The 12,416-nt window shown below is 44.3% G+C and overlaps 2 protein-coding genes across 2 annotated transcripts; both read right to left on the reverse strand.

Moving 5' to 3' along the window:
- Positions 1-213: 213 nt before the first annotated feature.
- LOC147609813 (uncharacterized) lies at positions 214-1,734 on the reverse strand. Its single transcript, XM_086787210.1, has 2 exons — positions 706-1,734; positions 214-630 (listed from the first exon to the last, which is right to left on the reverse strand). Exons 1-2 carry the CDS (start codon positions 1,732-1,734, stop codon positions 214-216), a joined length of 1,446 nt encoding a protein of 481 aa, XP_086643336.1.
- A 214-nt stretch (positions 1,735-1,948) lies between these two features.
- LOC147609814 (uncharacterized) lies at positions 1,949-3,429 on the reverse strand. Its single transcript, XM_086787269.1, has 2 exons — positions 2,968-3,429; positions 1,949-2,867 (listed from the first exon to the last, which is right to left on the reverse strand). The coding sequence occupies exons 1-2, from the start codon at positions 3,281-3,283 to the stop codon at positions 2,410-2,412; spliced, it is 774 nt and encodes a 257-aa protein (XP_086643395.1). The 5' UTR covers positions 3,284-3,429; the 3' UTR covers positions 1,949-2,409.
- Between the last annotated feature and the right edge of the window lie 8,987 nt (positions 3,430-12,416).

Raw genomic sequence — 12,416 nt, forward strand, 5'->3', positions numbered from 1 at the left:
TTGTACTGCCAGATTTCGGCTGGATGTTAAGTGACATTCAAAGAACAAATATTTGATCATTATCAATGAAATTTCTTACACATTCACATGCCTGCCAAAAGTTTAGAGGGCACAGTGCTGACACATCAAATAAACAAGAGAAATGGTTCAGACTTCTTAGAAACATTACAATTAAAAAAGTATACATTTTGTATTGATTTCATAGAAAGAAAATTACAAGTTCCTGAGAAGATTTCTGAGAGCTTCTTTAGCTTCGTCACTCTGTGTGGTTTTCTCACCTAGGCTATTAGCTATAATAATAGGATTGGTTACACCTTTGGAGATTGAAGTGGCACAGTGGCTTAGCACGTGGCCGGTGTAGTTGCCTGCAAATGTGTACATGGCTGCCTCCCTGCTAATAAGTATACATTTGTTTGCATTATTTGCTAGCCCATCTTCGGTGAGAACCCCACTTAGAGCTTTACACTTGATGAGCTCTGCTTGTGCCTCCTCAGAGTACTCTAAATGGATTACTCGAATAAATGATGGAGAGAGGCTAGGAAGGTAATGAATCAGGGAGGTGTCTCGTCCATCGGATTGCACACGAACTCCACCTCCACGTGCAGCAAACTTGTCAAAAATATAAGCTTTCTACAAGAGAAAAAAATCAGGTGTTAGTAATAACTCACTTATAAATATGAAGGCACAACTTTGATTTAAACCCACCTCAATGTCATCATCACATTGGCTAATGCGTGGGTTGCATATGTCTATACTGCTTCCACGCTGCTCAACTGATGTATCTACATGCAAGCGCTTATGTGGTTGAAATGCTTCTTGAGGGACACTTTCATACTCTGCTGCTACATTTTCTATAGCAACAAGAGCATTGGAAACAGTTGCCTCAATTGTACGTTCTGTATCATAACCTTGGAATGCTAGCGCTTTGGTAAGATCATGGTCATCAAAATCAATCTGTACACCTGCAGGCTGTTGCTCAAGTGTGTCTTCTTTGCAGAAACCAGACCCAATTGCTAATATGCTTAAGGCCTCATCCTCCCTTAACCCCAAGGATTTACAAATGTCATCAAGGAAAAGAAATTCCTTGTTATCCATGATGATGGGATTCAAAGTGGTTACATCCAACTCAGGGATCTCTTCCACAATTTCATCCCCTTCGAGGTCACGATGAGGCTCTTCATCCTCAGTTGACCCTTGTTGGAGAAGCACCAAGGCCATGGACGCTTCAGCTTCTTCTGAGAAAACCTCTTCCACCTCGCCTTTGGATTCCTTCACAAGAGCTACTTCCTTTTTCACTGCCTTTCCCTTCTTTTTTTCTGTATCCCTGGCTTCTTGCAAAAACAGTGCTAACGTCATATCCCATGAAAGGAAGGTGGTGCCTACATTACCAACCTGCAATTCATAAACGGTGTCATCATCTTCGACCCTATAATTGCTAGATGTAAGCCCTTTCAAAAATCGGTTGAGCCTGAATCGGAACGACTTGTCACCATGGTACAGATGCCTGATTAAGTCCACTGGAACCCATTTAGTGGTGGATTCAGGCAATTGCACGACATATTGTGCCACTACATCATTCATGTACTGGACCTGCTCTTGAAAAGCCTCTGCATGAAGGTCTATAGTTTTTTGCATATCGATCACCCCCTCAAAAATGGCGATGTTCTCACCTGCACCTGCTGAGAGCCCAATTTTCTCAAGTTTTGCGCGTAGCGAGTTAGAGCTTGAAGCCATGGCGGGGTATTGAAGGGAAATAGAAACTGCAAGATCTTAAGAATGAAATGAGCTTTATAGAGCAAAACCTATTCTTATAAAGCATTCCACTATAAAGTTTAATAAATTTATAGAACATACTTAAAAATTTTAAATTTAACAAAATTAAAATCCAAGTTGCAGTGAAATACAGAGGACATTGGGACTATGGTGCAATCAATAATTTTGTATTCAGAAGTACACCGCTACAAATTATCGCCCAAAATCACTCAAAATGTTACCTAAGTCTGCAACTTAACAGTCTTTCAAGCTAAGGACCCTAGGGGGCTCCAATGACACACAGAGTGTATGTTTCTCTGACCTTTGACGCATGGGTCGATTAGAAACAACAAACTTGAATTGGTTCCTTACATTAAAGGACATGACAATACGATCTCTCAACTGAGCAAAATTCCAATCATCATTAACTACCACTGTATGCTCCTCTCCTGGGTGAACTTCAATATGAAGTTCTACCTCCTCCCTAGCATAGAGATCAGAGTCCAAAGCCTCCCATTCACCATGCGAGCATTTCCACCTTCTAATAGGGTACACCATAGTTAGATTTTGCTTGCCTATCTGATACCTGCATCTTACCATTGACATTACCGCTGAGCACTTTATTACATCGCCCTTATGTTCTGCCACCTTGGTGGTCTAGTCGCCTTTTAGAAATGTATCTAGAGCTTCAAAGGCCCCATCTTTGCTTATCCACATTGTTGGGGTGCGATGGAACTTGCCTGCTTTGAAAATAGCAATAAACACATGTAAAGGCATGAAAAGAGATACACTTATCCTGTGGGATCCATATGCAGCCTTTAGGCTCGACTGAATGTCATGGAAAATCCTGCGCTGAAAGCTCTCCATTGTAGTGGGGTCTGGAATGGGCCATTCCGGGCTATTTAGTGCAGGAGGAGAAATTGGCTCAAGTGCTCCAAACCTTCCCCTCTGTGGCACAACATATGTTGCAGCAATGAAAAATACTCCTCTATTTGCAAGTTCGGAACTTGTTTCCCCAGCATACATAAGCCTACCTAGATCAACATGACATGCTTCGAAGGTCCCTGTAAAACATTCTAGAGGCTGCCATTCCACACATGTTGAAGGAAAAACATCTGCATACAATAGAATACATTGGAGTTCTTGATATTCACATAGTCTTCATGCAAGCATTTCTCCAAAGCAAAGAAACATTAAACAAGGACTGAAACTTACAGTTAGTTGGGAACCGTGGTGAGTTCTCATCTTCAAGATGTATTTGGCTTGAGGTGTAAACATGTTGCACCTTTGCAAGCCGCTTTCCATCCTTGTTGCAAACTTTGAATTCTAAGATCCTTCCTTTCCAGTGATGGCTTGTGGAAGCCATGTGCCTTCGAGGAACCTTGTGTGCACCCCTCAAACTGGGCTGCATTGTTATCCACATGAACCGCTTAAAAACGGTAGGAATCCAATAACCTTCATCATCCTGTACTGTGGAAATAGCCATGGACTCGATAGTGGATGATGGCCTGCGTACACACTGAAGAGCCATAGATGGCCCAAATGAAAAGAAAGTGAATGTTAAGAATATGGCAAAAAAGCAAATACCTGCTCAGAGACAGAGAGAGAGAGAGCTAGCTAAAGCTTCAAAGAAGTTTGCTGCAAATCCATACACACACACACAATACACACACACACACACATGCACACACACACAGAAAGCTAAACCTTCAAAAGAAAGCAAATGAGAGATTGCATTAGGTGCCTGCATGCAGAGAGAGAGAGAGAGAGAGAGAGAGAGAGAGAGAGAGAGTCTGATAACAGAGCTTCCTCTAGAGAGAGAGAGAAGGGCTGATAACAGAGCTTCCTCTAGAGAGAGAGAGAAGGGCTGATAACAGAGCTTCCTCTGAGTAGCTGGTAGCAAAGAGCTTTCCTCAAAAGAAAGCTAATGAGAGATTGCATTAGGTGCCTGCTTGCACAGAGAGAGAGAGAGACCTAGAGATAGAGTCTGATAACAGAGCTTCCTCTAGAGAGAGAAAGAGGCTGATAACAGAGCTTTCTCTGAGTAGGTGGTAGCAAAGAGCTTTCCTCAAGTTGGGGATGAAGATAGGGCTGCAAGTGAGGGTGTAGTGAGTGGTAGATGGGGAAAGTGGGTTAGTCTAAAAGGGAGGAGAGAGAAACACGCCCCTACTTTTGGAGGGAAGAGGGAAGTGAGGGGGGGTAACTTTTTGAAACTTTTCCTTTAAAAAAATATTTAAAAAAAAGATATTGAAGATTTTCTTTGCTGGCAGATCTGAAAAAGGCAAGATTCCACCTTTGACCACAAGATTTAGGGTCTTAATCAACCCAACGTTTTTGTACACATGTATTTTTCCTATTGGCCTTCACACTAATCATCTCCTTAATCTCATGGCAGCTTAAAGGGCCCCCATAGACCTCAACCTTCCCCTAATGAGCTCTAGATAGGCGAACACGGTGCTGTAAAGCACACTAGGATCCTTTGAACGATACGCTCGTTTCGAGCTATCATACGCCCTAGTCCAAGTTCGACCGTAAGTAAGGGGGTCAAAAACGGGTTAAAAACAACACAAAAACAAGTAAAAACGGGGTGCGAAACACCTAAGAAACCACTTGTGTGAGTTTCAAGGGTAGTTACCAACGCACGTAGGGTACCCACGTCACATGCATCTACGTTCTGGTCGGGTACTAGAGCCTGAGCCACTAGAAAGCGTTTCAGTCTACGCAGGCTCACACCATCCCTCCACGTTGGCATCTTGGCCTTCGGCTAGAGGGAGTGCAACCCAAGATCCACGAATAGTGGATAGTGACTCGTCTTCCGACTCAGAAGTCATGGAAGGACACCCTACCAAGAACCCTGAGGAGACAAGCCAAAACATGCCAGTGTGGGCCCCACAACCTGGATCTAGCATGTTTAGTCGTCTAATAGAGACCTTTAGTAGAGCTACACGCTGCTCTGAGCATGCGACAAGCGAAGTAAATGAAGAAGGAGGGGTAGTAGATTCACCATTCACATCTTATGTAGACCCTACCCTCCCAAAGAGTGTCCATGTGGATATTCTACCTACTTCGTTTAATGAGGGCCCTACTGAGCTACCAACTTTCGATGCTCTTCCTAAAGTAGAGGTCCCTAGAAGCCAACCCATAAGAAGTGACATTGCGTCCACTTCAAGAGAGCCGTTTGGCACACCAAGTCTAGATGGGATATTTCTCAATGAAAATTGGGAATATGATCTACACACAGAGACTCTAACTGACCTATACACAGGTTACACATACCATGTAGGTTGGTTAGAAGTCCTACGATCTACATCTAGCACCACTAATCTAGAGGAGCAACAACACATGATATGTGAGGTGATTCATAGAATTATCCAAATTGAGAGGCAAAATAGGGGAGTGGACCTAGTTTCCACTGGCCCTATGAGGTTTTTGGATATGGGCAAGGCCAAACAACCAACCCTATCACAATTTGGAGACTCCCTCGGTGAGTCCCATAGACCCTTCATATGTTGTTTTGCCTGGAGTCTCAATGCAGGTTGAGCCCACGAGTAGTAACTTTAGCTTTCCAACCTTGGCTCAACTTTTCATTAGGGAATCCGCAATGCCTACCCCAATGATGAGCATAGCTGAAAGTGCACCTGTTACCGCTGTAGTTAGTACGACACCGCTACCTAGTGGAATAGTACCTACAACAGTGCGTGCCAGTGCCTATCGACCCTATGTACCTATCGCTACTCATGCTCAGGTAGCTCCTACGCCTCCTAGTATGCCAATGGCGTATGCTCCAAGACCGCCTTATCACCACCCTTATCCAAGAGGAGCTAGGCCTAGCCACATATCATATCCTACGTCATTTGCCAACCTACTTAGACCAATGCCAACTCCTATCCAGGCTATCCCAGAAGTGCCTCCACCAACTATGCCTGCTCACCTAGGTGATCTCGCAGCGTTTGCTCAGACGATCGGACGATCTATTGCGGAAAACATGCGGGGTATGCATGAGAGAGAACCTAGAAGCAAGGCAGTACAACTGGCTAAGCTCACTCAAAACTTCAGTGGGGTAACGAGGATGTTAGGAAGCACATTGAAGTCTTTGAACACGTGTGTGATTCCTTGGAAGAGCACAATGAGCTGCATAAGTGTAAAGCCTTAGGCTTAACCTTAAGTGGGAAGGCTGGAGATTGGTATCGAACCTTAAGGGTTGAAGAGCGCACTCACTACCCCACTCTCAAGAGACTGTTCTTGAAGGAATACATACGTGAGGGTTTGCATTGGGGAGTAGCATCTCAACTCCAAAAAGCTGAACGCGAGGAAGGGGAGTCAGTGAGAGACTTTATAAGTCGATTGAAGCATCTAAATTCTCGCTGCACTCCCGATGAATGCTTCAATAACAACCAACTCCTCGATAGATTCATCCGAGGATTGCGCCACGAGGACATTTACAATGGCCTAGTCATTAGAGGTCTTACAACGTGGGAAGCAGTCACTGCCAATGCAATCCGGTTAGAAGACAACTTGATGATTGCAGGTAAAAAGGTGTCTTCGGAGACAAAATCCGTTAGTTCGCAAGTATCTGGGCACGAGCCAATGACGGTAAAACCTATTGCAAAGGAGCCCAAGATATCTGAAATGTCTGTGACCGACCTTACTAAGGCTCTCCAAGAATACTTTAGGGGTAATCGAGCTCCTCAAAATAGCCATATGTACCCAAGAAGAGAGCAACAATGGTGTTCGGTTTGCTTAGGACCACATAGCATGAGTGAATGTCCCACATTCAGAGTTAAATTCAATGGGAATTGCAATGCATGTGGTAAGTATGGCCATCAATCTAAGGATTGTCTAGTACTTAAGCGTATGTTGGCAAATCAGGCACCACTAGCCTGGTCAAACACACCTCAAGTACCCATGCTGATGCTTGCACAACCTGTCGAGCAACCGTCACAGCACATAGTTCCAAGGAATCCGAATGTAGTCCAGTCTGTGCCATTACCACCGCCAGTGCTAGGACCACAACCTCCACATCCAAGGATTACTCCTATAAACCAAATGGGTTGTGAGTCACATAGTGCGTGTGGGGATTATGAAGAGGAGATAGACCCCACTGCTCCATACGGGATTGATACATTTGAAATGATTCCCCAGTACTACATGGAGGATCATCTCGGGCAAGTCAAGCCTGTATATCAAGCGGCTGCTCTCGTCACAAGAGGGCAAAACCTTAATACCATGGCAAGGAGACCACCTCTTCAATGCTACGAGTGTGGTGGACCGCATCGTGTAGCGGACTGCCCTAATAGGCTACAGAAGATCGCTACTCAAATGCAACCAAATCAAGGGAGCACATCGGGAATGCCGGTACTTACATGTAATCGTTGTGGCATAGACCATTTGATTGCTCAATGTCCACATAATCCTAATGCACCCAAGATTACGCCATTGAATTTGGTTGAGGTCACCAACCAAGCACGAGGAACCACACCTGTTGTACCCGCGAATGTAGTTACACGGTCAATGCTTCAAAATCAAAACTACATTCTTGAAGAGAGGGATACTGCATCAATCGCTCAGGCAAAGAAAAAGAAAACACGGCGAAAGAGATCGCTTAATGCCACGAGCTCCAAGCCCAGTTCAAAGACCAACATAGGGACAGGAGACGACCCCGTGTATATGAATGATCCTGAGGATGATTCTGATTCAATAGAAACCATGGGGACCAAAGCCACTACCTTAAGGGAGGAACCCACTGGGGAGCTCAATGAAGGAGAATCAAGCGAGTACCTAAATAAGGGAAAACAAAAGGAAACTTCCTCGGCCCCACAACCAAGTCAGTTAATGCCCTCTCGACCACCCAAACTGACTGAGACTCCCCAAGACAAGCCACATGGGCCAAAAACCCTCAAGAAAAAGATTGGAACTTACCCGAACCCAGTTGAGGAGATTGAACAAGTGTAACACTTAAGGGGTTTGGTGGAAGAAACACAAAGAGAACTCGAGCCAAACCCGAGAAAAATCAAAATTCCAGACACAGTGTTTCCTACGCAAGTTCAGCCTCACCGGAACCATAAACCGTTAGCTATACCAAGTATCATCCGAGAAGAAAGTGAGGATAGGACATCCGGAAGTGGGCAACCACCCTTCTTGCTGGAAAGAATGTTTAGTGAGGGAATGCCTGACTCCATCGAAGAGGAAGTGATTCCATCTTCACCAGTCCCTAGTCAAGGGGCGATGTCTCGAAAAGTACCGTTGAATGTGTCTAAGCTAATGGATTTCATGTCCTCTGAGATCAGAACCACGATCATATCCAAATTATATGGAGATCCTGAGCTATTCTTAGCTCTTCGAGCATTTCTCAATGGAGAACTAAAGGTGGGGCTACCACAATTTGCAAATATGGATAGACCCGACACGCTTCAAGATGAAGGGGAACATTGGGATCTACAACCCAACCTAGATGAAGACTCGGTCGTGGAAATACCTGTGAACAAGTTGGGACAGTACTTTGAAGGGGACGAATCTAATGCCACCCTCCCCATTACTACCAAGGGATTAACTCTAAAGGGAATCCTTGATGGTGGTGCTGGAGTGAGCATTGTGACTAAAAACTGTTGGGAATCTATGGGAAGACCTCACCTCGAAGTCACAAACATAGTGGTTAAGATGGCAAACGGAACCATAGCTAAACCTATTGGAATGTTAAGGGACCTTAAGATCAAGGTCCTGGGATACAAGGTAAAACATACCTTCATTGTAATGGATTTCTCCAAGCATCCTATGTCATATCAAATGATCTTAGGACGTCCTTTCATGAGGGAAGCACAAATGGTGCATGACTGGTCGAAAAACCATGTCTACCTACAATTCCAGGACTCTGTCATTCGAGTTGATCTTGAGAATGGTCGTGCGCATCCTTTAGGAAGCAAGGTTATCATTGATAATCGATCGGATACCACTATTCACTCCGCCCCATTAAGGTATTGCTATACATGCAAAAAAGAGACTGATGATGGGAAAGATTCTCCTTATATGGATGTCCTACCGGGTATGACCGAGTCGGATAACGTGGATTGGGTACACCTAGCGGCAACCATAGACACATGGGGAAATAGAGGCACAAGTTGGGTAACACCTGAGGGACAAGATATGCCACCGCCGATAGTGCCAATAAACATGATAGGTGTTATGCACTTGACCCCTGATGGCGAGAAAGTGGCAAACTCCACCGACACTGAAAGTAGCGAAGAAACTGACCCTGAGCCTGATGGAGAAAATGAATCAAATATTCACCCAAAGGTGGAAGCAAGGTGCTCAAGGCCTAGGACAGTGACCTCCTGCAGTTCATCCGAAAGTGAAGATCGACCAAGTGAGTCCGAATCTGATAGAAGCAAAAATCAAAAACTTAGTAAGAAGAAAACGAGACATAAGCGCCAACGCTATCGAGCTAATGTACGCACTGCAATAAACAAGGAAAGATCTACTGCAGAATGGCTTAGTTATGTAGGAGCCATTGACGCTCATCGGAAGATAGCGGATAATTGGGGACAATACCTCCAAAGTGTCATGTGGTGTATTCCGCAACCTCATGACGTTGCCCAATTAGAAATCGAAGAGAAGCCAAAACTAAGTCGTACTGCAAGAAGGCGGCAAAACCAAGAGTTGGCTCAACAGTAAAAGGAAGCGGAATTGAAAGAAAAAAGCCTGGCACAACAAGAACCAGTAGACTTACACCCCGCACCCGAGCATTTCAAATCATTCACCACAGGGGAACGTAAAGTAGTCTACACAAAAGCCCAACGAACGCCTACCACTGGGAGTAGCGGTGTCTACGATGGCCCTGCGGCGGTAGTCAAGGAGATAGACTTAGCAGATCTGGGTGAGGAGTCTAAACCAGTTTTTATTGCTCAAGACCTCACCAAGGCAGAAGAAGCTGCACTTACGAAGCTTCTTAAAGAATTTAAGGACATATTTGCCTGGACATATCATGATATGAAGGGTGTTCCACCCTCGGTGGTGCAACACACGATCCCAATGATTAGCACTGCTAAACCAGTCCAGCAACGTCCCTACCCAATGAATCCTAAGTACGCAAAGATTATACAAGAGGAAATTGAAAAGCTTGTAAAATGTGGATTCATATACCCTATTGAGCACTCAGAATGGGTTTCTCCGATAGTCATTGTACCAAAGAAGAATGGGAAACTCAGAGTGTGCGTTGATCTCAAAAAGGTTAATGCAGCCACCAGAAGGGATCATTACCCCTTGCCATATTCTGAACATGTGCTTGAAAGAGTGGCAGGCAAGGAGGCATATAGCTTTTTAGATGGGTACTCGGGTTACAATCAGATCACAATTGCAGTCGAGGACCAAGCTAAAACAGCATTTATCACGGAGTTTGGAGTGTTTGCCTTTCGCGTCATGGCCTTTGGCTTGACCAATACACCTGCAACATTCCAACGATTGATAAACACGGCCTTTAAGGAATATCTAAGGGACTTCTGTGAAGCTTTCTTAGATGATCTTTGTGTTCATTCCTCGTGGAACGAACACTTGATGTGTTTACGAAAAATATTTGAAAGGTGTAGATTATATCGCATCTCCTTGAATCCTTTCAAATGCCAATTCTGGGTTAAACACGGAGTTATCTTAGGGCATATAGTGTCCAAAAATGGGATTTCCACTGACGAGAGTAAAATCAAGGTCATTCTGGAATTGCCACCACCCACCAACTACAAGGGAGTCCAACGCTTTATGGGCCACGTTGGTTATTATCGAAGGTTTATTCTCTTCTTCGTCGAGATAGCTCGACCATTGTATAAGCTTCTCATCGAGTTTATTTGGACCGAAGAATGTGACCGTGCGTATGAGCTATTAAAGAAGGCCTTGGCGACGAGTGCTCCAATCTTGAGAATGCCTAATTGGGATTTACTCTTCCATGTGCATATTGATGCATCAAACTTTGCTATTGGGTGTGTTTTAACTCAACCTGGAGAACACAAGCTAGACTACCCCATTAGCTTTACCAGTCTCGCCAGTTGAACGATGCTGAGATGAACTACACCACTACGGAGCGAGAAGGGTTGGCAATGATATATGCAGTAAGGAAATTTCGTTATTACCTCCTTGCCACCAAGTTTGTTTTCTATGTAGATCATCAAGCATTGTTGTATCTGGTAAACAAACCATGCTCCACAGGAAGAATCACACGATGGCTATTGATTCTTCTTGAGTTTGATTTCACTGTTGTTGTGAGACCTGGCAAAAAACATGTTATGGCTGATCATTTGTCTCGCATACCTAATGGTGAGGCTCCTACGGGGGTTGATGATGACTTACCAGACACTTCCCTGTTCATGGTGGAGACAATGCCTGAATGGAGTGAGAAGATTGTTAACTTTTTGGTTAATGGCTTTCCACCCAAGGAGCTTCGTAAAGATCTAGCTCGAAAGCTAATCAAAGAATGCGAACCTTATTGCCTGATAGCCGGGACTCTTTATAAAAGAGGAAAGGATGACGTTCTTAGGCATTGTGCTCGAGAGGATGAGTATCTATACATTTTACAAGAGGCACATAGGGGCGTAGCCGGTGGTCACTTCTCAGGAGACTTAACTGCGCGAAAGATCTTACAATTAGGGTATTGGTGGCCCACTATGTTCCAAGATGCATCACTCTTTGTGAAGGGTTACGATGAATGCCAACGATACAAGAAACCCCAGAGGAAAGATCAGATGCCCCTGCATCCAATCAAAGTAAACCAACCATTTGAAAAGTGGGGTTTAGACTTTGTAGGTCCGATTAGCCCAGCGGCCCGAAACACACAATCTCGCTATATTATTGTGGCCACTGAGTATATGACCAAATGGGCTGAAGCGAAAGCGACACGTAAGGCAGATGCAAGGACAACAGCCAAGTTCCTCTTTGAAAATATAATCACACGATTCGGTTGTCCGTTTGAACTTGTGAGCGACAATGGTACGCATTTTATAAATGAAGTGATTAAGGAGCTCACAACAAATTTCATGATATCCCATCATAAATCTACTCCTTACTATCCGCAAGCGAATGGCCAAGCCGAGAGTACCAACAAGACTTTAATCTCTATTTTGACAAAGACAGTTGAAGCTCATCGCACGGATTGGGATCTAAAGCTTACGATAGCTTTATGGGCCTATCGTACTGCGTACAAAGTGGCTATTAATTGCACACCATTCAAAATGGTATATGGCCAAGAAGCAGTCATGCCGTGGGAATTTGTCATTCCTAGTCTTCGTGTTGCTACTCAAGAGGGATGTGATGGTAATCCCTTAGCAGAGCGTCTGTATATCCTTGAGCAGCTAAACGAAGAAAGACAATTGGCTGTATACAATGCCCTTGTGGAGAAGGATAGAAGGAAAAAATGGTTTGATCGCCATCTAAAGGACAAGGACATCAAGGTTGGGGATAAAGTCCTGATGTATGGAGTGCGAAACGAAAAGAAGAAGCTCAAATATGCTGGTAAGGGACCATATAGAGTATGTGAAATTACCCCGCAAGGTACCATTAGAGTGGAGACTCTCGACGGAGTTGAAACCATTGGATTCCTTAATGGGAGTAAATTCAAAAGATACTATGACCCCCTGAGCCAGGAGGAGTTACACGCAATCCATCAAAAGAAGGCAGCTAAAGAACAG

This window comes from Cibotium barometz, chromosome 50 (genome assembly GCF_041138505.1).
Source record: "Cibotium barometz isolate CiBa-2024 chromosome 50, ASM4113850v1, whole genome shotgun sequence".
NCBI lineage: Eukaryota > Viridiplantae > Streptophyta > Polypodiopsida > Cyatheales > Cibotiaceae > Cibotium > Cibotium barometz.